We start from the raw sequence: 25,706 nt of genomic DNA on the forward strand, positions 1-25,706 counted from the left end.
AGTCGCACAAAGTTCGCAAATGGCGACTAAAAAGCTGCGTTCAAAATTTATAAGCTACTCTGTGTAAATAATTTTAGTTACTGTTCTGAGAAAAAGTTTAAGGGCTTCCGCACACGGGCCACCGGCCACAACTACAAGACGCCGCCACTGGCATATTTCCTGTAATTTTCGTGTTGACGCCGGTTGCCGACTGTGGCGGCTGCACGCTACAAATCGTTTCCATACAAAAGCTTCTCGTGGCGGCGGCGCCGCGTTTGTGTCTGTGGCCGGTGGGCCGTGTGCGGCGACACAAAGATGGACCAAGTAACATAGTAAGTAGTTACTTCTCTAACGAGAACAGATGAACAATCCGACAATGCTGGGTTGAGAACATGGAAATAATGGTTTCAGATTCAAAATTTAATCATAAAAATATAGATGGATAGATAAATCAACATACCTAAAAAGTAATCTGGCATACAATAATTTAGTAGCTTCACGGTCCGGTAATGCACACAACCTACTCCCTAAATAAGGGCATGGCCCTGTAGAAGTTATACAAGACAAGAAGAAAGCACATGGACGTTATTATTCCGAAAGCCAAGTTTTGCTCTATAGACCAAAGACAAGCTAAATACAGTTCACAGATCATAGCACTTTATGTTTCATTCATTCAATTAGCTACTTTCATTCGTTCGTCGATGGAACATGGCGGTGCTAGGAAGAATGTGCATAAGTTTTTGATTTTTGCATTTAGTTACAATTTGCAATATTTCGTTGTTTTCCTGTGTATAGTTTTGTTTTTATTAGTGAACTAAAATAATAAAAATATCGTTAAAGATCGTATGAGTATCAACAATTGACAAGACTTTATTTGCAATGAGATCTGTTACTTCGTTGCTGGTGTAAAAATAATTGTGACAAATATAACTCATTATTTCAGGTAATTTGCAGTTTTAATATTTATCTTATACAATAAAAGAGATTTGGATAAGCTATTCTAACCACGAAACAGGATTTGTGCACATTGGCAGTTAGGGTATGCGCCCCATTTTAGTTCAAGAACTATCCCGTGGTATATTTTCCTTGGCTCATAAAATGTAATATTCTAAGTTCTTCAGCAATGCAATGTACCTACGATGACAACCAATTACATGAGCTTCCTTCCGCTCGGTGCTAATCTAGATTAGCGTCGAAGGGATGTCATAATTCCCATCCTTTGTGCTCTCTATCACGTGTGGTCCAGGTCGTTATGAGGTCAACAACTGCTACCTTCATTGTGGTTCAGCACAAATTTTGCGACCCGTAATAAAATTACGGTTCTATAAGATGTAAATCTTTTAAATCATCATTTAACGATATGAGCGTTTGAATGACGTTTCAAAAACCTTTCAAAATCACGGTTTTGTCTCTGGCATTCCGTGTTCCTGGAATTTTACCTGTGGTGATTTTTTTCCACGAGGGCTTTACGAATAATAATGCAAGTGCATTCCCAGGCGAGGGTGTGTGTCTGCGGCGGACGTAGGCGCGGGGCGGGGCGGCGGCGCGGGGGGAGGGGCAGTCAGCTGTGAGTGTCATCTGTCTAGTGGAGGCCCCTCGCCCCGCACAAAGCGTATCGCTGCGCGTCGTGGGAAGTGGCCTAAATTATTGCCACTTCATTGACTTTTCGCGAAATCTGACCCTGTTATGCGATTAATGAAGAGACACAGCCTTAATTTTATACTTTTAATATTATTGATCAGTAATTGATCATAGTGTCCCATAAAAAATCAATAGGTGTGTCCTTTTTTCTTTGTTTAGTGTACCAACAACAGTGAACATCAGGTTTTAGCTGTTGATTTTTGAATTGAAATTATCTGTATCTTATCAAGTTTTAGATCACATCAATCTACTGCTACTCCTATTGACATCATGGCCAGTCTCAAGTACCAGATTTGTAGACATACTCAAAACTGATACAATTTTTGTGAAGAATGGAGTAGATTTTTGTATAGTTTAGAATGCTATCTTTTCTGAACTTAATAATTAAAACTTAATAAATAGAAAAATTGCCATCATTGCAATTTTAGCAAGATGGAGTAGGTAATAATAACACCTACATAGCCCTTTTCTTTGTTACAATGCTTTTACAAAATTATGAAATCTTACAGTTACTGAAAGGTGTAACAATACAAAGTTGTTACATGTATAGAGTTGTAATGGTGCATGTTTCATTGTTTCAAGTGTGGGCATGCTTACTGTAGCAGTGTTGTGCAATCAATGTTATTTTTCAATAAAATTCTCTGATTCATGGTATGTTGATGGAAGTAGTACCTACATGTGGTGATAACACTATAGTTGAAATTGTAAAAATCATACACAGACTTTAATCATGAAGTGTTTGATTAAAATGATTTATTTCCTGTTGTAGGTTGTTGTATCCATTGAATTGGGTCTCATGTCCTGTTGTTGATTAAATAAATATTGTTTATTCAACATGGCTGTCCCTTCCTTTATGTGTGTCAAAATTGCAAGTAAAATCTGTTTATGACCTTTCTTTAGGATTTTTGTGTTTCAATGTAGGTCAGTAATATAGGTTAGCCTGCTACCAACTCCTCTCATCACTAGTCTGAAATATTCCACTGCGGCATTGACAATAAGGCCTCTCTCAAGGAGAAATACAACACTCTGTCCTTGGCCTTCCTCAAACCGTCAGGCAACATCTCTGTCATATTTTATATTATTTTCTTTATTGAATTTGATTTAAAATTCAATACAAAATCTCTAAATACCTGGCACCTATATGGTTTAGTTCTTTACTTTTTTTTTAATGTTTAGTATTGTACATATGAAGCTAAACATTTGGGAAATGCACGTAGTAAATTCAGTATTTATAACAGCCATATACATAATGGAAAAACAGCTAAATAATTTTGCTATTGAAATAAATAATTACTTTACTTCACTAAACATGTTAAAATGCCTCTTGTATTTAATTCTGTTGATTGACAATGTGCATCATGTCTGCATTCCAGCCCGCCCTGGTAGCTGGCCATGGCTACACTGATCCAAGAGAATGGCATGAAGGGAGCGGTGGGGCAGCACGCGCTGCACGGCGCGCACGCCATGCCCGCGCACATGGTGCCCGACCACGAGTACTGCGAGAATAAGGCGCCACCCGCCCCCGCCCCCGCTGTCGAAGACCCTGCGCCTGACGAAGAGGAGACGCCCGAGATAGACATCATGATAAACAATGTAGTGTGCAGTTTTAGTGTTAAGTGCCACCTGAACTTGAGACAGATAGCGTTGCAAGGTGTGAACGTGGAGTTCCGGCGCGAGAACGGCATGGTGACCATGAAGCTGCGGCGGCCCTACACCACGGCGTCCATCTGGTCGTCGGGCCGCATCACGTGCACGGGCGCCACCAGCGAGGACCAGGCGCGCGTGGCCGCCCGCCGCTACGCGCGCGCGCTGCAGAAGCTCGGCTTTGAAGTGCGCTTCCAGAACTTCCGTGTAGTTAATGTATTAGGAACCTGCCGTATGCCATTTGGAATTAGGATCATAGCCTTTTCCAAGAGATATAAAGAAGCAGAGTGAGTATCTTTGTCTTTTATGATTCTTTTAACATTCCAGATTATGGCTTCTGTTCTGATTAATATGATGGATACTATGTGAAAGCAGGAGTAAAGATGAATATTAATATTTCTTACATAAATCGAGCTTAACATTTTGCACCTGCTCTAATGAATTTAAACTAAGATCAGAGTGTCAACTAACATCAATTACTTGATTATCCACTTAGTTAATTTCTCGAAGCTGTCAGCTTCTGGACACCGGTCTTCGTGATAAGAAGCTGTGAACACAACACAGTATGTTTTGCTTGGATCACAGCCAATGTGTTTTGCAACAAATTGGGAATGAATCATGCATGATATTAGTACCTAAGTACTGTGATAGATTAGCACTAAAATTATGAATTAAATATCTACTTAATCTTAAAGCATCTATGTATACCTGGCAGTGTTAATTATTTTAATTTGTAACATGAGTTCATAGAACCTCACTAATGTTGGTTCAATGTCATACAGACTGATATCTGCACATGTTTAGCAGTTTTGGTCCATAGAAATGAGAACAGATTGAGTGTTGGTCATTAAAGTCAAAAGAAACTTTGACCTAGAATTCAAGTGTTATATAAGAGCCATATCTTTGCAATTATAACGCCGATTCCTAAATTTAAACATTAGAATGCCACAAAAACTTCCAACTCATGCAAATGGCTTGTAATAATCAGCTATAATATTGCAGAGATTATTTAGAAAGTTCTCTTCCATATGTTCAATGTGCGACGTACTTTACCAGACAGGTTTATACTGTGAAGTTGCACATATTTATTTTTATTTACTTATGTAAATTTATTTTTCTTTTTTTTCAGTTACGAGCCTGAGTTACATCCAGGTGTTACCTACAAACTATATAATCCTAAAGCCACATTAAAAATATTTTCTACTGGAGGTGTCACAATTACAGGTTAGCACTTTTTTAATTACGTGTTGGTATTTATTTATAGAGAGAGAGAGGTTTTGATACTCTAGTTTCGCTTCTTACAAAGAGTTGGAAGATTCCAATCCTGAGGCCATATGTTTTCGGTATAGAAAGCGAAATATTGCTAGTCCAAGCTATTACTCCAATTTAGAAAACTATTGTTCAAGTTTATTTATTTAACATAACACTGCTATTGTGGTGGGTCCAATGTATTATAATACGCTTCATAGCTATTGTTGTCAATTTCTTCAATGTAAGTACATAGGTATCATACTGGTTATTCTATGATAGGTATATACTTACTTAGGTTGATACGAGTATTTCAATCATAATTTTTAATTAAACTAGAAATCTAACCACATAGAATAGGTATTTGTGATAAAATTGTTTGTCACAAGAAACAATAGGTATATCGATTAACGAAATGTTAAAGAATGCATATCATTACTGTGATCTCAAATGTTACAAATGTAGTAAGAGATTCGCACTAGGCTTTTGCTAGAACTAATAATAATTACATATCTGTATATCTGTATAACTAATCTGTCTATGAATCACTGGTGCTTATTGTATTCTAGTTATTCAATTCTTCGAATCTGATAGCGCTACTGGCGACGTTGTTTGTAATGTGAATAGCAAGTACATAATCAACGTAAACCCACGTATAGAGAAGTCCCTCATCCATGGTTTTGTTTTCAGTCCAGTCTTTTCAAAATACTGCGTGGGTGTTCTGCATATCTCTTTGAAATATCAAAGTCCTTGTGTCACTTGCTTTAGTGTTTTCCTTCAAAGTTTTACTACTGGTCCACTGTAGGTTCACTCATGTAGGTTTATAGCTTACCATGGTTTCATTCTTCAATGGAGCAATATACCTACATAAAGAAAGAAAGAAAAAAAACCGGCCAAGTGCGAGTCGGGCTCGCGCACAAAGGGTTCCGTAGCAGCAAATAGTTAAATCAACCTATCTCAAAAACTATAAGAGATACTTTGATCAAACCAAAAATCGTTGAAAGAGTTAATTAGCATGCATCACCTGTATTTTTTTTAGAATTTTATACCCCGTAGTTATAAAAATAGAGGGGGGGGGACATACTTTTTACGACTTTGAGAGCTGATATCTCAAAAACCGTTCACTTTAAGAAAAATGTTTTTTAGAAAACTTTATATCATTTTAAAAGACCTTTCCATTGATACCCCACACGGGTATGTACATCGAAAAAAAAAAATTCATCCCTCAGTTACATGTATGGGGGGCCCCACCCCCAATTCTTTTTTTTACTATTTAGTGTCATATTTTTGTAGCGGTTCATACAACACATATTCCCATCAAATTTCATCACTGTAGTACTTATAGTTTCCGAGTAAATCGGCTGTGACAGACGGACAGACGGACAGACGGACATGACGAAACTATAAGGGTTCCGTTTTTGCCATTTTGGCTACGGAACCCTAAAAAAACGAGGATCTCAGGCATAATGTAAAATAAATATAACTATATGGGGACATCTCACACACGGACATCCGACCCCAAGCTAGGCAGAACCTGTGTTATGGGTGTCGGACAGCTGATATATTTTCAGAAATACATAGATAGACATATACTAAATATAAATATCAAGACCCACGTACAAATATCTGTCTTTAAACAAATATCTGCCCCAGCCGGGAATCGAACCCGGGACCTTCGGCATAGCAGTCAGGGTCACTAACCACTACACAATTATGTAATATCACTGGACTGGATTAGAACCCTGTGAAAAGCATGCCTGTTATCCGTTGAGCTACCATACTGACCATTGCTGAACTTATGTTTTGCATAACAAGCACACAGAGTGCGCTTATTCCACTCTACAATACTTGTAATGTCTTAAGAAGGATGAGTAGTAACTATAGCTATGTGTAATGATTGCAGCCCGCAGCGTGAGCGACGTGCAGTCGGCGGTGGAGCGCATCTTCCCGCTGGTGTACGAGTTCCGCAAGCCGCGCTCCGCCGCCGACGAGGAGGCGCTGCGGGCGCGGCGAGGCGCCCCCGCCCCCGCGCCGCCGCCCGCCGCGCCCGCCGCGCCCGCGCCCGCGCCCGACCCCATGCGCCTCGTCACGCTCTCCGACGACGACAACGACGCCTGGGAGTGACGCCATCCACCCACTCACAACTAAACCACCACGAGAATGGACTCGCATTTGGCATAGAGCAATAACTGATCGGTTGTAACGGTGATATCGCGTGTGATCTTACGTTGAGCTTTGTTCGGTTCATGCCAAAGATATTTATTAGTCGAGGCGCGCCGCCGCCGCCGGTAGACTAGCCGCCCCTCGCCGCGCGCGACGCGAATGTTCGATTACTACTTCAGTTCGTAGGTGATGTCGATTGATTCGTTTATGCTGAAACCAAATTACTAAGAAAGAAATGTTCAGAGAATAAATCTCAAACGATACTCAGTCTTGTTTTCCTTTGCTAATAATGATTTGTAGTGATGAAATTAATTGTAGCGTAAGTAGTGTTCATAAGATTTTTCTACAAAGTAATGACTGAACCATTAGTTAGATGTTGAAAGATTGTAAATATAAAAGCTTGGACATTATACATTTCAGTAAAAAATCATGGTGTTTCTTTCAAATTTTATTTCAATAGAAAAAGTATTAGTAAAATGTGCGAATCAGTGACTAAGTGAAATATTTATATCAATATAAGGCACAATGCAAGTATTCTTACTGTAAGGACAATATTAGAATTTACTAAAACATCTCTTACTAGTAACAGATAGGTTACTAAAGTGTTCATCTTTAGCAAATTTCTCAAATGATACCATGTAAGTGTCGCTCAAACTGAAACTCTCATTTCAGAAAGCCATATCTCATAGGCTCAGTCAGTATACCAGTCATTGTTGTAGTTGAGTTTAGATTAATTATCTAAGTTGGTGGGATCCTAATGTTTTAACCACCCAACCAGTGAATGCTTGGAAAATACAGACTTTGTTAAATAAATGTATTAACTGTAATAACTAGTTAAATGCTATTTCTTTCATCTTCCCACTTCATGGTTATTTAGCACCACACATACTAAACTTGGTTTTATAATGATGAATACCTCTTCGGGATAGGCAGCTTTTTCTAGAGACCTGAGATTTATTAACAGTTGTTCCATACATTATTCGACAATCATTAACTTTTAACAGTTGAAGGTAAATTCTTTGTTTTTACAGTTTTCGATCATTACCTAATAATCTGAAAGTTACAGCTGCTTTGAAATGCTCTTGTTTTATGCACACAATGGTGCAATACATTGCTGTTAAAAATGTTTATGTTATCTAACATTGAATAGTGTTAATAAGTGTATACAATAATTGCATACACTGCTAACTTTTTTTTGATAGGAATGCGTCTGCTCCATTAACTGAAAACATCTGAAGAGGGGGACCCAGGGAGACTTTTCCCAGCAGTGGGACACAATGGGCTCATAAAAAAAGCTGGAAAGGTAGTTGCTCCACGGGTCATTTTCACGCCCTGAGACAACTCTTGGATATCATAATATTCGAGCTCTATGACTGATTAGGGATCCGAGGACCTGATGATGATGATAGCATAATATGGGGAAGTTAAATTGATGCCACTTACAAACCAGTGGCACTACCCATCCTATCTATACTCGGAAACCCTTCACAAGCCAACCTCAGCCTGCAACAGTGCCGTAGTCGACATGGCTGCAGCTAGCTGCTAGGAGTCAGACTCGTGAGTGTCGTACTCATCACTAGTGTAGCGCGGGTGTGAGGGCCGCGGCGGCCGCGCCAGCTTCATGCGAGACTCCAGGCGCCGCTTGCTGCCGATAGTGGGGGTGCGGATGTAGGCGCTGAGGTCCACCACGGCGAGGCGGGGCGTGCGGACTGCTGTGCCTGCGGGTTTTATGGAGGTTAAAGTGGAAGGTATGTGAAGGAAGAACTGATTCTGGACAGTAGATGTTGTCTCAGAAAAATGTATACCTAGGTACCTATTCTATGCTATGCTATAGATCCAGTGGCGTCCTTTGGGAGAGGCCTACGTCCAGCAGTGAACATCTACAGGGTGTCCACTTTCTGGAAAGTCAGGGATAGTCAGGGAAAAGTCAGGGAAGCTCAAGGTGGTCAGGGAAAGTCAGTGAAATTGATGGACCACCTGGAAAGTCAGGGAAAAGTGACAAAATTGTAGTTCTTTCCTTTACTTGTTACTCTTTTTTCTTCTATTTTAAACGTAAAATACATAAGTCATAAAATAAAATCTCTTAAGCCTGATTCCAGAGTACCTATTACAGACTAAGCTCATAGTTTGTTAAATAGTTAAATGCAATTTCTTTCAAAAGAGGGTGACTCAGCTCGCCTTTCTGAACAGTTTTTGTTTTAAGACTTTTAGAAGTTCGTGATGAAAAATAAGTTCTCATAGAATGTGCTGGTGCATATGCGCTGTCGGTTCTCATTTCATCGATCAATTCTCATACTTTGCGACGGCAGTGGGAGCGCATGCAGAAGCGCTGCCTCCGCACGGTACCTACCTAATGAAAAATTTCAAGGCGCCATTCGCGCCCTTACGATATTTGATTTCGGTTTGGTTTAATTAATATTTATTATATGGTAGTTATGGTACCTATAGATTGGCAAGTTGCTTGGCGACCCTCCTTGCGGGGTGAAAGACGCGGAGGGGACGAGGTACCCAAGACGACAGCGGGTAGCGGGAGGGGCAGCGGTGAAGGGCAACGCGTGCACTGCATGTCATTGTTACGGCAGTCTCGGCCGCGCAGCCGAGGCGGCCACATGTCTTATATAGTCTGTCATAATTTGAGTGCGACCCACATGAGATCATTGATCCTGAGACCATTAGTCTTAGGATGAGTGTTGAGGCCTTTTTAATATTATCATTATATTATTATTAGGTATCTATAATTCGTCAACAAAATAACGTTAAAAACAACAAATCGTATAATGTCTCAATATAGGGGCTTCTTGTAGAACAGCGTACCGGATCAGTCATGCTACGCGGCTAAAGGTTGGTACTGCGCAGTCAGATACGAAAAAGTAAACAAGAAAGACGAAGAGTCCATATGACAGTGCGTCAGTTGTCAGTTCTTGTAACTAGGAAAGCAACCAAAATTTATGTGATTTAATGAAAGTAATTAATGAGCAAAACACAGAGAAAAATTACTAAATTGATGAAATTTTGAAAGAAAATGGTCATATCGTGCTTCGCCTATCCCCATACCACCTGGAATTAAATCCTATTGAACTTGTGTGGCGGTACGTGAAAGGCGAGCTCGCAAGAACTTCGATTGACTTCTCTAATTATTCGCCTGAAAAGTGGAGAAATTGTGACGACCATGTCATAAAAAATTAAGACGAATATTATAAATCTGATAGAGTATTCGACGATGTATTGGACAGGTATGTTATTGTTTATTTATAATTGAATGTAAATTAAACATAAAATATTATAGGTGTACACTGAACTAATATGACTGGCGTACTCTAGTACATTATACTTCAAAGTAGGTATAATGTTTTTTTGGTTTTTGTCTTAGATTTATAATTGAAGTTAATGAAAACGATGATGAAGATGAGGATGACGACGACGATGAACAAGTTCAATCAGAGAGTGAACATGAAAGTGACATGGAAATTGATTTATAAAATAAAACACTTTTACATAAATAAATTCAAATTGGTAGATATTCTGAAGGTAAACATCCAAATTTTAATGCTGTCAAACTATAAATTTTAAGCTAAATATGACATTTACGGGAACACTCATAGAATAAAATTATACTTACGTCAGAAATAGTTACAAGCTATCGCGAGATTAATCCGGGCACACTTTTCTACGTGTGTAGCATGTCGTGCTACCTCGCCCCCGCCACTTCTTTCACCCCGCAAGGAGGGTCGCCAAGTAACTTGCCACATTATATTTTCAAAGCTAAACTTGCTTTATTCGAGTTTTTTCGGTTTGGAAGCCCCTTAGATTACTAGGTATATCCCAGGCACTAGTACAAGTTTTATAAACAAAATTTAAAAGTTCATTTTTTTATCTACCTGCATACAAACTATCATTTTCTGAAAAAAATACATGAAGCGTACTTTAAAATCACTTTTTACCTACTAAACCTACCATCGATTACTGTGCTTTAAATAGTTCTAACTAACGTCTTTTGCAATAATAACCAGTAGGTATATCTCGCTCTTGGGTACCCAAAATTTTAATGACTTTTCTAAAATTAAATTACATTAAAAAAAATAAAAATAATATGTTTTTCATTTGGCAAATACAAAAAAGTATAACACGTTATAGCAAAATAACCGTATTTAAACTTTGTTGTACAAAAAAATCAAGTGCCTACTTAGTACGAGAGCCCACGACCAAAATTTATGTCTCATAGCAATACGGCAAAAACCGCATCAAATCGATAATTACGATTATCCTTAACTCGAAAATAGCGCGTAGCGTTTGATCTGTCCGAATTTTTAAATTTGTCAAAGAATTTTACCGAACTGCATCATAGCAATATGTCTGATATGCAGACTGTTTATAGTTCTGAGATACTCGTAGGGTTAAGGCGGCAACAGTGGCTCACTTTTTTTTTAGACTGCTCTCTCTTTATTTGTAGTAGTGTTAGGAAGTTACAAATAGGACTCGTACGTGGTGTAATTAATCTATTTTATATTTTTTCTTGTATTTTGTCCAACCGATAAATGAAAAAGGAGATAGAAGGCATTTTTTAAAAAAAGTCTCACTGAGCCACTGTGTACCGGGGGTCGGGTACAGTGAATATACATGAAGTTCACAGTGAATCGGGTAGGTACACAGTGGATCTCTAAATATAAACCTAAAATAAAATGCAATTTTAAGTTTGTTATTAAGTTTAATTACTCAATAGGAACTCTTAGTACCATGTTCATTAATCATTAGTCTTTTTAAACCTTAACAATAATCAAAATCTCTTGAAAAAATAACGCCTTTTGGTCTCTAAAATTAAAATCAACTCAGCAAAAAGTGACTATTTTAACTTAAACATAAAATGACATTTTCAGTCTCAAAAAAAAATACGAGAACAAAAATCTAAACATCTTAAAAAAAATAACGCTTTTTGCTCTCTAAATTAAAATCAACTCAGCAAAAAGTGACTGTTTTAACTTAAACATTAAATCATATTTTCAGTCTCAAAAATTATAAATCAACTTAGCAAAAAAGTGACACTTTTGGTCTCAAAAACTAATAGAAAAATCTAAACTCCCTTAAGTCTAAACAAATAAAAATCAACTTGGCAAAAAACGACACTTTCAGTCATAATATTATCAAATATCTGAAATAACAATTGTGATTCAACATAAAAATACCTATATTCGACATAAAATTACTAATCAAATAACAATTAAAAAAATGAGATCAGCGAACATTATGTAGTGACAAATCAATGGCAAAAGAATAAATGGATTGTTGTCTGGATGTGCTTCCAGCAACAGTGGGTTTTGGTAATATAAGCTTAATATCATTTTCTTTAACATAAGATAGATCTGGCTCCTTTGGCATATGAAACTTTCCCGCACATTTCTTACGAAGAAAGCTGATATAGTATTCTAATTTTGTATTACGACTTTCTAACACTTTACCAATGTAGAATACTTTAGATTTTTTAGTATTGAACTCTACAAGAACATATTCACTTTCTTGTGGTACATGATGTAAAGGCTTTTTTAAACAATTTTCAGTGATAGCAACAGGATCATTTTCAATCTCTTCATCAGGCCACTCATTATCTTCATCACTCTCCTGATAACGAACTGTGTCAAGTTCTTCTTCAGAATCACTTTGAAGAACCTTCTTTGTAATTTTCCTTTTTTTAGCTTCTTTTCGTTTCTTAGACATGTTTTTATCGTTTTCAATTTCTAGTTTTTCAGGGGTATCAGTTGCTATTAAACTTCTTCCTAGTTTTCTTGGTTTCCTTGTAGATTTCCTCGGTCCTGCTTTAATTGGGGGTCTGAACTGAAACGGAGATATTGTAGTTGTTGGTGGCAGCTTGTTCTCTATTGCTTTTAAATGAACTGCTGAACCAGCTGATGTTTCAAAACGTAATTTATGAGAAACTTGGTCTATTAATGGTCGAGGTTGCGATATATCAGTCAAAGTTTTTGCTTCCTCATGAGGAGTATCTGTTTTTTTCGGTGTTACATAGTTACTAACTTGATTTGTACATCGAGGCTGCTCTAACGTAGAATCGGTAATTGACTTCAGTGGTATATCTGAAACATTGTTTAATTCTTGCATAATTGATGGAGAAGTGTCCCTTGTTAGTGGGAAGATTTTGTCCGAGGGGACATCCATAGTTTTTTCCGGCAAATTTGACGCAGATTGTGTATTCTCTTCAAATAAAGTTACATCAGAGTCATTCGAACGACGCGAGGTAGACAATCCGACAGGAGCAGCAGGTTGAATTAAAGAACTCGAAGGGCTTGACATATCAATATCTGCTTGACCAGGTTGCGTAGGTTGTGTTACAGTCATTTCCTCACGTGGTTCACAGTCTGGACAAGGGCGATCTGTTACTGATGATGGCAAGAAGTCTTCATCGTCAAATAAGTTTCTATCAAATGGAAAGATGCCGCATGCTTTGAATGCTTTTGTAATATTTACTGGTGTCATAACCTTCAGAAAAGCTGCACCAATGATTTCCCCGATGTCATAAATAGTGACTGGCTTGCCGGGATTCCTAAGCATCCACGCATCTATGCCTGCATTGTAGAAGGATTTAAATGGCCCATATATCCCGACGTCAAGTGGTTGTAATTTTCCAGAAGTGTGTGGATGAAGAGTCAGAATATGGACACCAGCAGTTTTAGCAATATCTAATGCTTCAAGAGACAAGTGAGATTCGTGATTATCCATTATTAACATACTTGGATTTTCGGGAGTGGTATTAGTGTGTTTGATAAAATGTTTTATTACTTCCGGAAAAATCTGACAATTCATCCACCCTGTTGGTGTTGCTAGTCCAAGGGTGCCAGTTGGTGTATTTTTAATCATAAAATCTTTAAAATTCTTTCGAGGGAATACCATTACGGGTGGTAATGCTACACCACTGGCACTAATAATGCAACAGGTCGTGACTAAAGTGCCTCGTTCGCCACTTGTGACTTTGCCTATATTTTTACGGCCTTTTGGTGCTATGACCTTTTGAGGTTTTTGGACTGTCGTCGTTGAAGTCTCGTCTAAATTGAATATGCGAGTTCCATCTGCAAATGCCGAGTTTCTTTTCATTAGGTTTTCTAAATTGCTGTAAAATCTTTCGACATTTGTCCGATTGAACGCCGTGGCTCTTGCAAGACTACATGGCTCGGGTTTTCTTAGTGTTAGTTCCTAAAGCTAAGCAACCAGTCTTTCCCTGCCATTTCTTTTTCCTTCCACGAATTTGGCATTTTCAAATTATTAATTTGTGCCATCTTTCTTCTTCGGCATTCTTTTGTAGACAACCCGTAAAATAGCAATGCACAGTATTTAAAATAATCTTTCAACATGTTTTCCTGTTCCGTCGTAAAAATTTTATTGACTGTGTAATTTGGCGTCAATCGTGTCTCATCTAAATTTGAGTTGCATGTCTTAAGATAGTAACGCCTCAGAGTCGTAAAGGGAATGCCCGTGATTTGGGAAGATTTCCTCACACTCATTCCATTTTTTATTTTTTTAAGAGCTTCTCTCATATCTTGAGCCGTATGATTCCCGATTTTACGGGGCTTCACAGGACGTGGCATTCTGAAAATATAATACATGCTTAACGGACAAACTTACCTTGTATTAATAAATTAGGTTAGTAATAACAAAAGATGTAAGATCAATTTATATTTCATGTCTGAAATGGATTTCAATATAGTACACAGTGGCTCGTGATCCACTGTGTACTCAAGCGGTCTGATCCACCTAGTACTTGGCCGCCATTTTGAATTGATGACGCTCCACATGCCACGATATTGCTTGTTGAGAGATGGATTATGCGTCAAAGAAATGTAATTTATACATAGTTTTGATCAGAAACATTGTTTTATTAATACAACAAAACTGTAAGCCGTAAAAACAAAGTATATCTTACCTTAAATCACAATTCTTCTCCGGTAAAAACGTAGGTAGTCGCGGCAGCCGCAACTTCACTAGTTTATACTTGTTCGTATCACGAGAGCTTCCGAGGAGTGAGGGAGATGGATAGATATCTGTGTTACTTTCGCTCTAATGGCGCCTGCGCCACTGTTCCCGCTATAGCCACTGTTGCCGCCTTAACCGGAAACAAATTCACACGTTAGTGGTGTAGCGCGAACCCGTAAACACCGAAAAAATTGCTTTTCTGTAGGGTGTTGCAAAAAGGGTAGGTGTACTAGGCCGAGGGGGGGTGACTCGGGGGGTCGTTCTGCGAGTTTTGGAGGCTCGCGAGAATAAAGATTCCTTTTCCATAGAAATATTGTTGGTCACGTGACCTTTTTACTATGGAGAACGAATATTTTCGAGTTTCCGGAGCTCGCGGAGCGGGGGTTGTTCGGAGTGGCCCCCTGGGTCGCCCCCTTTCGGCTTTCGGCCCCCCTTTTTGCAGCACCCTGTGGGAAGGCAATTTTTTTCGCGAATTTTAAGTTGTTCCCTTTTGGCTTAATATTCCCCTTTTACAGCTTCCTGTATTTTTTACGCATTTATTTGTACGCAGACCAAGTTTTTTTAAATAAGTGTGAAGCAAAGGAACGCAAATCTTTCAAATCAAGCTTTTGTTTATTTTGATCTCTGGTCAGGGAAAAATTATGAAATGGTCAGGGAAAGTCAGGGAAAAGTCAGGGAATTTTTTGGAGCATTCTGAGTGGACACCCTGATCTATAAGCTGATGATTATGTATTCCAAAATTTCATCTTAATTTAGTTCAATACCCATTCGTAGCAAGCTGTAGATAACATAAACATGTAGGTGCCTAGTTCAGACGATTGCACTCGATAAAACCGCTGCGCAAACACAGTGCTATGATACCTAAACGATATGAGTTTTAATAATTACCTATGACCTCGCTTATGGAAAGTAGGCCTATAAAACTGTAGACTTGACTTGCCGTGCCGGTAGTGGCTGGATGAGTAGAAAGTGACTGATGTAGCAGTTTGAAAGTTTGAAGATGCCATTGTTGAGTAACTAGTAGGTACGCAGGGCTGATGATTATGACGATACGAGCTCAATTAAGCTAGATGAGTACTTACAAACAGTCCCAGTAATAACCGGCAACACGGGATGGTAGTCCACTGTCCGGGGGCGCGCCTGATGTGGGACGTGGCGCAGCGGCGGGGGCGCGCGGGGCGGCGGCGGCGAGGCGGGGGGCAGGGGCGGCGTCACCACGCGCGTGCGCACTACGCGCCGCTCGCGGGACGAACTGGGGGACCTGGTGGAAGGGAAATGAGCCAGGGTAGCCAGTATATCACGGGCTAATATGGCAATACCCTAGCGTTGTACGATACTACACATATATGGAAAAAGAACAGCGCCAACGTAGTCACTTGTCATACAAATTGCTATCGAATAACGCTTGCGATTTGAGTTGATAGCACTCGTGGTCGGGACCAGGTCACTTGATCCCTCTAGTTACATAAAAAAATATAGGAAGCTGTACTGGCAATAAGTAGCTAACTGTGGGATTTGGGTCCAACTGTTTTAAGTATTGAATTTTATTTATTTATTTTTATTTTATTATTTAATTGCACAATTCTGTGATCACCTGAAGTACTTTCTAGCTATTACCTCTCCCGCTCTGGCACAGGTCGCCTCCGCCGCCGCCGTCCTCGTCCCTCCTTCTTCTTCTTGGACAAGCCCTCGCGCGGCGGAATGACGCCGACGTGGCGGTAGTAGTCGCAGAGAGCCTTCGCTAACGCTCTGCCTATTTTAAAATCTGTAGTGATATGATAAGGAAATCGGCATAGGTATAAACACAGGGTATACATAAGTTCCTATAACATACCAAAAGGACTTCAAAACTTACCTTTTGTACTTACCTATAAATAGCATCACCCATGACTATAACATTCTTTATGACCCTTCGGCTACCTCTCAATCAATCCGTGTAGGAAAAGGATACAAGCATCCTCAGTATAATGAATGTAGGGTCCCTTGGCACTGAGTCTCCTGCCTCCCAGCGACGCTAGCAAGCTGTACGCGTCTACATTGCCGGTCGGCAAGGAGCGTCGCGCGCTGCCCAGTGCTGCGGGGTCGGCGTTGTACATGCACGTGTCGGGCTGCCACGCCTCGATGCGGCCAGCTAGGAACTTTGGGAGCACTGCGTGCCGCTCAAACCTGGTGAAGGATTAGAGAGCTTTATGGAGAACTAGATATAGCCAGTTGCTTAAATATGATAAGGGACGGTGATGTAAGTAGGTAGTAAGCTAAAGACCTGTGAGGAAAGGCATATTTAAAAAAACTTACGAAAAGGTTATACATATCTAGGGTTTATTACCTGTAAACGTCATCATACGAGTTGCCGCGAACAAACACGCCTTCGTGGCTCAAGTCTGCGTGGATGTCGATGATGAAGTCCAGCTGCATCGTCTGCAATAATGAGGGTAATTTTTAGCGTGTAAATTACGAAGATTCGGGAACTGGCACTGCTGGGCTTAGAACTGACTCCCTACAACAGCTACCTGTAAAGACATGTTCAGGTTCTTACCCAGTTGAGTCCTATCCAGCAGTATCCAGGTTCATACCTTTTCAGCACTGAGTTTGTTCAGCAGGTCCCCCACGGCGACCAGCGCGGGGTGCGCGTAGCTGGTGGCGCGGTGCCAGCTGCGGTTGAGGTCGGCGCCCAGCAGGTCCGCGCGCTGATTGTCCCTCTACACGTCCGCGGATGTCTTCTCCGGATGCATCTGCGGACGCTTCCGCAGACATGTAGAGGAGGCATTAAGGAGTAGGTACAGTAAGGTGCAGAAAAACCTGACCCCCCTCAGAAGCATTTTTACTATGAGAGGGGGGTCAGGTTTCTCTGCACCTGACCGTACCACAACGCTCTGATATCGGCCTTCCTTACCCAGGCACTACAACAGCTACCTGTCTAAAGTCCTCAGTGCAGTAGGCAGGACGGTATCCAGTCGAGTGTGGTCCAGGTTCATACCTTCTCAGCATTGAGTTTGTTCAGCAGGTCCCCCACGGCGACTAGCGCGGGGTGCGCGTAGCTGGTGGCGCGGTGCCAGCTGCGGTTGAGGTCGGCGCCCAGCAGGTCCGCGCGCTGGTTGCCCCCCTACACGTCCGCGGATGTCATCTCCGGACGTAAGTACCACAGTAGTATATCGGAGTAGGTACCACAACACTCTGACATCGGCCTTCCTTAGCCATAGCCACGCATCCCGTCTCATGTCACCAGTGCAGTAGGCAGGACGGTATCCAGACTATCCAGCCGAGTATGGTCTAGGGTCTTACCTTTTCAGCATTGAGTTTGTTCAGCAGGTCCCCCACGGCGACCAGCGCGGGGTGCGCGTAGCTGGTGGCGCGGTGCCAGCTGCGGTTGAGGTCGGCGCCCAGCAGGTCCGCGCGCTGGTTGCCGAGGAACACGCCGTCCGGGTTCAGCATTGGGATCACCTGCGGGTGGAGATTATAGCTAAGGTACATAGTTTGGAGGGTGGCCAAAAAAAAATATTTCACGAGTAGGTACTTCAAGTTGGTGGTTGGTTGGTGGTGTAGTGTTGTTGAGGTATTTTTTAACCGACTTCGAAAAAAGGCAGAGGTTCTCAATTCGTCTGTATGTATATATTTTTTTATGTATGTTCATCGATTACTCCGTCATTAAAATGTGGATGGGTATAAATGTTACCTGTAGCACTATCCCGTTACGCAAGGCGGCCGCTTTTTCTGAAGAACTAATCATGTAATCTAGAAAACCTGAAATAAACGTCGGTAATTCATTAAACCTTTTTAACTTAAATTTAATCGTTTACAAAATATATTGTTTATAATATGTATTTTGTCAGTACGAAAGATAGTTTTCAATACCTAACGTATAACTAATTTATGGTAGTTAGGTAAGAAAAGAATAAGCAGGTACAAAAGCTGACCCTGAAGCTTCTTCAGTATATCTACGACCAGAAGGAGTGTGATTACAACGATATAATTCTGTATACAATACAAACACCTAGCAGACACCTCAATGATATGATTACCTTGGCAGATAAACGAGGCGGGCGGCTCCCCGCCGTGCACCCGCGCGAGGATGAGCACGACGCGGCGCTTCCCCTCCCCCCCCTTCCCCTTCGTGGGACCCTCGTCCTTCACCTCCCTCTCCTTCACGTGCACGTCTCCTATTGTTATCAGGTCTACTCGCCGCTTTTGCTGTAAGGGATTAGCAATAATAATTTTAAAAAAATGCAATAAATAAAAATCGCTTCTCTACATCATTAGCATGGCATCTTTCTCGACTGGATATCCCAGGAAGAATGCCGAACTAAATGTGCCCCGTTCCTTCCTTATCGATCCAGAATGTGAGTCTGGATAGCTTTTTCGGTTTTATAAAAACAAATCAACTCTTTACGAATCCGTGATCACCGGTGGTCTTCAGATAGTATTATATAATGTGCGATGGTACGGATGGAGAAACTACAAATAAACCGTCCATACCGTAGTCTGCACAATAGCCTCCCTGCTGACTTGCGAGTAGCCCTGCGCCTTCTTCTCCCAGGCGGCCAGATGGCGCTGCAGCCGCGAGTAGGAGTAGGGCGCGGCGGCCGCGAACTGGTACACGTCCTCCTCGCGGTCGAAGGCGAAGGCCAGGCTGAGCAGCCGCCGCCCGCGGTGCGCCGCCGAGCGCTGGTAGAACACCAGCCGGCGCGGCATGCGCTGCCTGCACATAGGGAGAAAATGAATTTGGCCGCATATAGGCTAACAAACGTCTTGCCACTTCTAGCAACGGCTGAAAGTATTTTTTTAAATCAACAATGCAATGGATTTACCTACAAGTCTACATGGCCTGAATTGAGGATGTCGCAGTAAGATATTCGCGGTGGTAGCACTAAAACAGTTTTGAATAGTGGGTATGCGGTATGTATAGATTCATCTAAATCTACATCTAGTTCCTTTAGTATTTTCTGTAAGTAAGCTAAACCGATAAAAACATGTACAGTTGTTACAAAATCAATAAATATCGAGGCAGTACAATACGAAAGACAGTAAATGATGCAGCAATAAATAATCGTACGAATGCATGCAAATTGCACACATGCATTTTCACTTTACCGCCCTCGTAACTGAGTGCTACGCCGCCCGTCGTAGCACGTCGTAGCAAGCCGTAGCACTTCGCTACAAACAATCAAAGTGTCATACTGTCTACAATGTGACGTGGCAGCTCACGCGCGCACGATCCAAATTGATTAGACCTAGGGTGCCTAGGTGGCCTAGACTAGGCTAGCCCTTTGTTCTTACCTGCTAAGCTGCAGTTCAATAATAACAGTTGCCTCCAATCAAGCCAGTGAGTAGGTGTGCCGTGATAATTAATAGCTAAAATGAAAATCACTCACCATTTTGGTCGCGACGTGGAACGAATTAGCGGTGTCATGTCTGTACAGTATAACGTCCTCTCTTTACCCAAGTTTACTATGTTGAATATTACTCTCTAAAACAATTAAATTCAAAATTATAAAATGATTCAGAAAGTAAAATATTTCTATGCACTTATAGGTTGCATTAATTTCTGAAACGGAAAATATAACGTAATGCGTGCAGAAACTTCTTCCACGGGATAATCTTTTAAAAGTGGCAATTACTTTAAGATCGAATATGAAACAAACAAAAAATAACACCAGTGAACGCAAACAACGTGCTAAAGGACAGTCAAAGTTAAAAACAATGAATCAACCCAAACTCCTGCACCAGCTCTCACCTGATCCTGCTTGCAGTTCTCAACTGTAAAATTGAACCAGAACCGCGACCGGGGCCTGCACGTATCTGGCCTGATGAAGAGGTCATACTCCAGCTCCGAGATGTGGTCGGCCCGGCCCAGGTTGCCGCACTCGAAGGCCGCGTCGAAGCAGAGATGGCCGCGCTTGGCCTTCCCGCTGTGGCCGGGCGGACGCACGATCAGCCGGTTCAGGTTGCCGAGACCGCCTTCTCCATCGCTCTCTTCGCTGTCTGAACAGTTGGGTATGAATTGTGAGCTTTAGAATTTAATGTGATGATGAGTTCAGAATCCTAAGATAAATTTAAGCACTGTAAATAAGGTACCCGGTTTGGTATATATACTAAATAATCCTCTTAATTATTTTAATCAGTAGTTTTTAATTTAGTAGATATTGTTTGTGGGTAGGTTTAGTTTTGCTTTGTATACTTCTATATTTTTTACGCCATTTTTAGTTTAATTAATTAGTTAAATTGATTAGTTTACCATTAAGGTCTCGATTATAGATATTAACATGTTCTAAGGCGTCAAAGTTAAACATGGCTCGCTGATTGCGACCGCCGCGAGCCTCCCCGAGCCAGTAACAACACCTCCGCCCACATACTGTGTGTACCTACTACATTTACCTACACCTATAAACCTGTAGGTATACTATTTAGGTACACCTACGAAGGCGGTATAGCCTGCCTAACACTACCGATTTCAAAAAGAAATTCAAATTGTGTCACATTCGTTATGGGTTTCCATGTGTCACGAGTATGTTTTCAATTTAGTACTTCGCCTTGTAGTGTGCTTGGCCACACCTCCTGTTAGGTAAGTATAGGTCGATTGCTTAAGGAAATCGTTTTAAGTGAGCACGCCACGACCTCCTCGTCCGTCTTATTTGGAAATAGCGATTGAAACGCAAACTTAACGAGTTATTTAAGACGTCTTAACGGGCCGCAGTCACGTTTTTGAAAGCTTTTAACGTGATGTAGTTCTTGGAAATTCGCTAGAAGTTTACAAGATTTTATTTGCAGCTCTTTGCGAACTGAAAAGTTTGGAATTTATTAAGGTTTCTGACGCTGAAGTCAATTATTTGAATAGTGAATTGACCTAAATGAGATATATTATTCGTCCATACAACTTGACCGTCCCAATTTAAAAGTGGTAAGTACTTACCTATAAAGTACTAAGCAACTTTTTTTGTTCGACCATAGAAATTTAGTCGGTTATGTAACTTTTTACTATAGAAAAGCTTTTTTTTGCGGTTTCTCAGGGGTCTTATGACCAAAGTTATTAAAGAATGACAAAGTTGTGTAAAAAAATGATTCCTTGAATCACTCCCTTTCTTAGTGAGACGGGTAACACACCTTGACTAGACACAGGATTTCCTCCTGGATTGGATCCTGGATTTCGTTATCTATGTATATTACTTAGGTACTCGATTCGAGCCAATCTAAGGTTGCCATCCATACATTATTAGACGACTAGACCGAAACTGTTGTTTGCTTTTTATACTTAGTTACTTACTTACTTATTCAATGCAAAACCCTTTGATTATACAATAATCAAAGGCAAAACCTATTTACTTAGTTTGACTGGACTATACAGTTTTTCACTGCATATCGCCCCGCTTTTCTATGCATCGCTGCTGGTTCCCCCAGCTGTGGCAAACGATGTCCACCATTTGTTTTTTCCGCCGGTGGGTCTACTGGCCGTTTCAGTTTTGTATGCCTATGTAAAATTCGAATCGTCCTGTCTATCTGCGACGTCGTTGGTCCGTCCGCCATCAAGCCGTCCATTAACTATATCAGCTTTATTAAAAACCAGTCTACTTAAATACTTAAATCTTTGTAGTTATTTGTATTCTGTAAAACGATTACAAAGAAAAAAAACCTAATTAATAAATATTTTTCGTACTGTGTCTATAGGGTGAGAATTGACTCCACCACCCGATCTTCACAATAACTTTGGTTCAACGACTTTTGTATTTAGAAATCAAATCTGCTTTTCCAAAATGGTTGAAGAGATTTTGTTTCGATAATGACAAGCTGAGTCACCCCATTTCGGTTTTGTATAATTATACCATTTTTGCAACACCCTCTCGACTCTAGAGTAAGTAGATACTGTATCTTCGGCTTCGGACACCAGTTTTAGATTGATTTACAGTCGTTTCCGTTTCCACAGTCTGTACCTATGTCACGCAGCACGCTACAGTTTGTACACACAAACACAACACACACACATAGTTTACACTTGTTGTGAGATGTATTACCGACACTAGACTGCCACCTGCACCTGACAGCAGACACATTTCACACATTTACATTTTGTTTTGATTTCATCGCGCTATGTTTACCTACTCCATACTCACATGCATACATACATAAGACTACAGACAAAACCAGAAAAATATATAATGATTAATTAATTACGTTAAAATGTGATTGCTAAGAAAATATACTAAAGTAAATAATATTGTTACTAACTGTATCTGTTACTTGTACACGAGACGATCTTCATCATTAGCTAGATTAATTATAATTATTGCAATTAATACAAATTTCGATACTTAGATGGATATTTTATTTTCTGTACTTAAATTTTATACTATAAATACACCTTTTTATTTTCACAAAATGACTGCTTACGCACTAAGTAAGTAGTTAAAATAGAAAGCATCATATACATTTATTGCTGGTTCTGCATAATTTATAGTTACGATACGACGCTCAATAAAACATTCAATTAAAATTATGTTTCAAGATATGCTGTGATTTCTCATCGGATTGGAATCGTGTTTAAGTGGTTACTTATTTATACACTTACCAGACATGTCTACGCTCGGGTTATTGTAGATTACTCGTTTAAGGGTTGATTGGGAAATAATCGTCACATAATTTAAATGGCTTCATGTGACTAATGTTTAGTTTCCGGGTTTGGTGCAGGATCTGTTGCCTGGAAACGTCGTATTGCGACATTCTTTGCGACCGAAAATAATATAAAAGCAACAAAAATACGAGCTTATTTAGAAAGCTGCGTTTAGTGGACGTTGCCTGGCTACGGCGTAGCTCGTAGCCGCGTAGCAACCCTCGTAGCCATTGGGGTTGCTTTTTTGTATAATTATACAAAACAGATTTTATTTCTCAATTGAGTATACTTATACTAAATTTATTCTTCAAGTCAAACTAAATACAATTTAATGACCTCTTGGGTGTTGGACAAAAGAACAACAACCTTCTTTACATAATACCAGGCGCAAAAAAGAATTTACTTATATTTTTATTTTCAGGAAAATAAGAAGTATGCTACGAGTACGATACTTCTTGTTGCAGGGCAATACTCTGAAGAGAGTAAAACATCTTCAAAGCAGCGGCGAACCCTAGCGGAAGTCATTACGCGTGCTTGATGCAACAAAGGAGAACCAGGAAATATTATTTTCTTCAAATGCTTATTACCTGCTCTTGTTTTGTGAGAACATGATTTGCTACGCAACATTTCAAGCATTTTATTGTTGGATTCTTTCAGTTCGGAATAGGAACAATAACAGTTAAATCAAGTGTTATCCACAAAGGATTTATAAAATAAAACTTTAGGCGTGGAAAATATACTTTTATGAGAAATATGGCAAAATTTTCATCATGGGCATATGAAATAAAACGCAATGTTTCAATAAATAATGTATAATAATAATTCATTTGGCATCACCCCGCATGCCGCCGCGGACAACAAACAAAGCTCAACATCTCTAGTTCTCGTCTTGCGTTCTAAACGATCACGTCATCGGTAAATTAATTTAGGTAACTAGGTATCTCCTTTTCTGATTCAAGGAAAAATTAATGTGATCACTCTGCGTGTAAAGCAAACTTTTGATTGACTGCGGTACAGATCTCATGGCTGGTTTTATTACAATGTTCGAGGTTATGCAGACCATTTAATACTTTTTTATATGAATAACGCTTAATTTATGGCTGTATAATATTCTTAAATTTAAAATTGAATAGATGAACAAAAATATGCGTCGTCAGAAGTTATTATACAGAGTACGTACGTAGGTATTTAATGCAGTTTTAACGTTTTGTATTAGATTGTGTACGTTATGATTCAGTTATGGACATTTTCCTTTAGAACGCAATACGCCAGGAGGACTTACTAGGTACAAAAGAAACGTGGGACTCGCCACAATCACATACAATACAAAACACTTAGCACTACTATATACACTTTGGTTAGCTATTCATTAAAATAATACTTAACATTTACATTAAATACTTTCATAACAATACAACAGAATAGACTAACGGAAAAAGGTTCACATTCATAGATGTAAGTAAGTCGAAGTTTATCCTCAAATTGTCTAAAAGTGGTCGTATGAAACAAAATATCGTACTTCTAGGGTAGGGGCTATTTCACCATTACTTGGTTGGTGTTGGTGACAAAATAGTAACAAGAACTACACTAGGGTTTAACACCGTGGTGAGAGTATTGGCCAGATAGATTAGCGACAGTAGAAATTGATCATAAACAACAGTAGGGTACCTAACAAGTAATGATGAGATGATTACCACACTAATTAAAATTTAAAGTTTTTAGTTAAGAGTTCATATAACACTTATGGAGCTACAATAAACACACATACATATTTATGTAAGAAATATAGGTATCAGGTCTGTGCTCTGAGGAATCTAGAGGTACATATGTATAAGTAGAGAATGCTCTTTTGTGCTCAGCTAAATTGCTATGTTTTTACATTATTGTGACTAACTTCTATTCCTCATATTATTTGTTGATATTTTGAGCTCAAATATTTAATAATGTTTAAAAGAGTCTGGGTTATATCTAGGGTAAGACTGGCTTATGGCACTTCTATCTTTGTTTCGAAGTAGGTTCGCAACGGGATTATGTGTAAGTAGTTATAAGTAGATCTATACTTAGTATATTACAATATCAAATGGAGTAGCATACATAAAAGCATTAAGAGGTATTTGACTAGATGTGCCTTTTGGCTGAGATAAATAAATTTATAGATAACGCATGAGTGAACGTTTCATTTATCAGAAGGTATATACCTACTTTATATAATTCAGTTGTGACCTGAAACCCGTACATACAAAAGAACATAATTATTCTCTGACGTACCGAGCATAAATAATTTACACCAAGACTCTGATTTGTTAGGCGAGCCAGGTGTTCGACTGTACTTTTATATTTACTCAAGTAGGTATCCAAAATCCTGCTATTCTATCATCAGTTTATCATCTAAGACGGAAATACGTTAAAATTCTTGAAAGTGTCAACAATACCTGCACGATCATATTATTCCACAATA

At 39.7% G+C, this 25,706-nt stretch overlaps 2 protein-coding genes across 4 annotated transcripts; one reads left to right on the top strand and one right to left on the bottom strand.

The window, feature by feature from the left end:
- The first annotated feature begins 661 nt into the window (after positions 1-661).
- LOC105391578 (TATA box-binding protein-like 1) lies at positions 662-7,508 on the top strand. Of its 3 annotated transcripts, none has more exons than XM_038121202.2 (4): positions 662-922; positions 2,994-3,551; positions 4,394-4,488; positions 6,416-7,508. In XM_038121202.2, exons 2-4 carry the CDS (start codon positions 3,013-3,015, stop codon positions 6,634-6,636), a joined length of 855 nt encoding a protein of 284 aa, XP_037977130.1. In that variant the 5' UTR covers positions 662-922; positions 2,994-3,012; the 3' UTR covers positions 6,637-7,508. The 3 variants fall into 3 exon arrangements, with proteins under 3 accessions (XP_037977130.1, XP_037977132.1, XP_037977131.1); XM_038121204.2 differs by lacking the exon at positions 662-922 and adding an exon at positions 961-1,546; XM_038121203.2 differs by lacking the exon at positions 662-922 and adding an exon at positions 1,569-1,755.
- A 709-nt stretch (positions 7,509-8,217) lies between these two features.
- Positions 8,218-20,844, bottom strand: LOC105391579 (cytosolic carboxypeptidase 6). The gene is made up of 13 exons (XM_048627715.1): positions 20,840-20,844; positions 20,381-20,654; positions 20,019-20,113; positions 19,123-19,345; positions 18,669-18,837; positions 18,323-18,390; positions 17,932-18,090; positions 17,627-17,752; positions 16,976-17,067; positions 16,601-16,815; positions 16,267-16,414; positions 15,732-15,910; positions 8,218-8,393 (listed from the first exon to the last, which is right to left on the bottom strand). Exons 1-13 carry the CDS (start codon positions 20,842-20,844, stop codon positions 8,218-8,220), a joined length of 1,929 nt encoding a protein of 642 aa, XP_048483672.1.
- Between the last annotated feature and the right edge of the window lie 4,862 nt (positions 20,845-25,706).

This window comes from Plutella xylostella, chromosome 4 (genome assembly GCF_932276165.1).
Source record: "Plutella xylostella chromosome 4, ilPluXylo3.1, whole genome shotgun sequence".
NCBI lineage: Eukaryota > Metazoa > Arthropoda > Insecta > Lepidoptera > Plutellidae > Plutella > Plutella xylostella.

Excerpts from the sequence above, each read along its gene's own strand:
- LOC105391578 (XM_038121202.2), top strand. The coding sequence starts at position 3,013 with ATGGCTACACTGATCCAAGAGAATGGCATGAAGGGAGCGGTGGGGCAG. Across the intron at positions 3,552-4,393 it reads AAGAGATATAAAGAAGCAGA|TTACGAGCCTGAGTTACATC; the intron begins GTGAGTATCTTT and ends CTTTTTTTTCAG. Across the intron at positions 4,489-6,415 it reads TGGAGGTGTCACAATTACAG|CCCGCAGCGTGAGCGACGTG; the intron begins GTTAGCACTTTT and ends TAATGATTGCAG.
- LOC105391579 (XM_048627715.1), bottom strand. Across the intron at positions 19,346-20,018 it reads TCCACGTCGCGACCAAAATG|GCAGCGCATGCCGCGCCGGC; the intron begins GTGAGTGATTTT and ends CCCTATGTGCAG. Across the intron at positions 18,391-18,668 it reads CGCCTCGTTTATCTGCCAAG|GTTTTCTAGATTACATGATT; the intron begins GTAATCATATCA and ends CGTTTATTTCAG.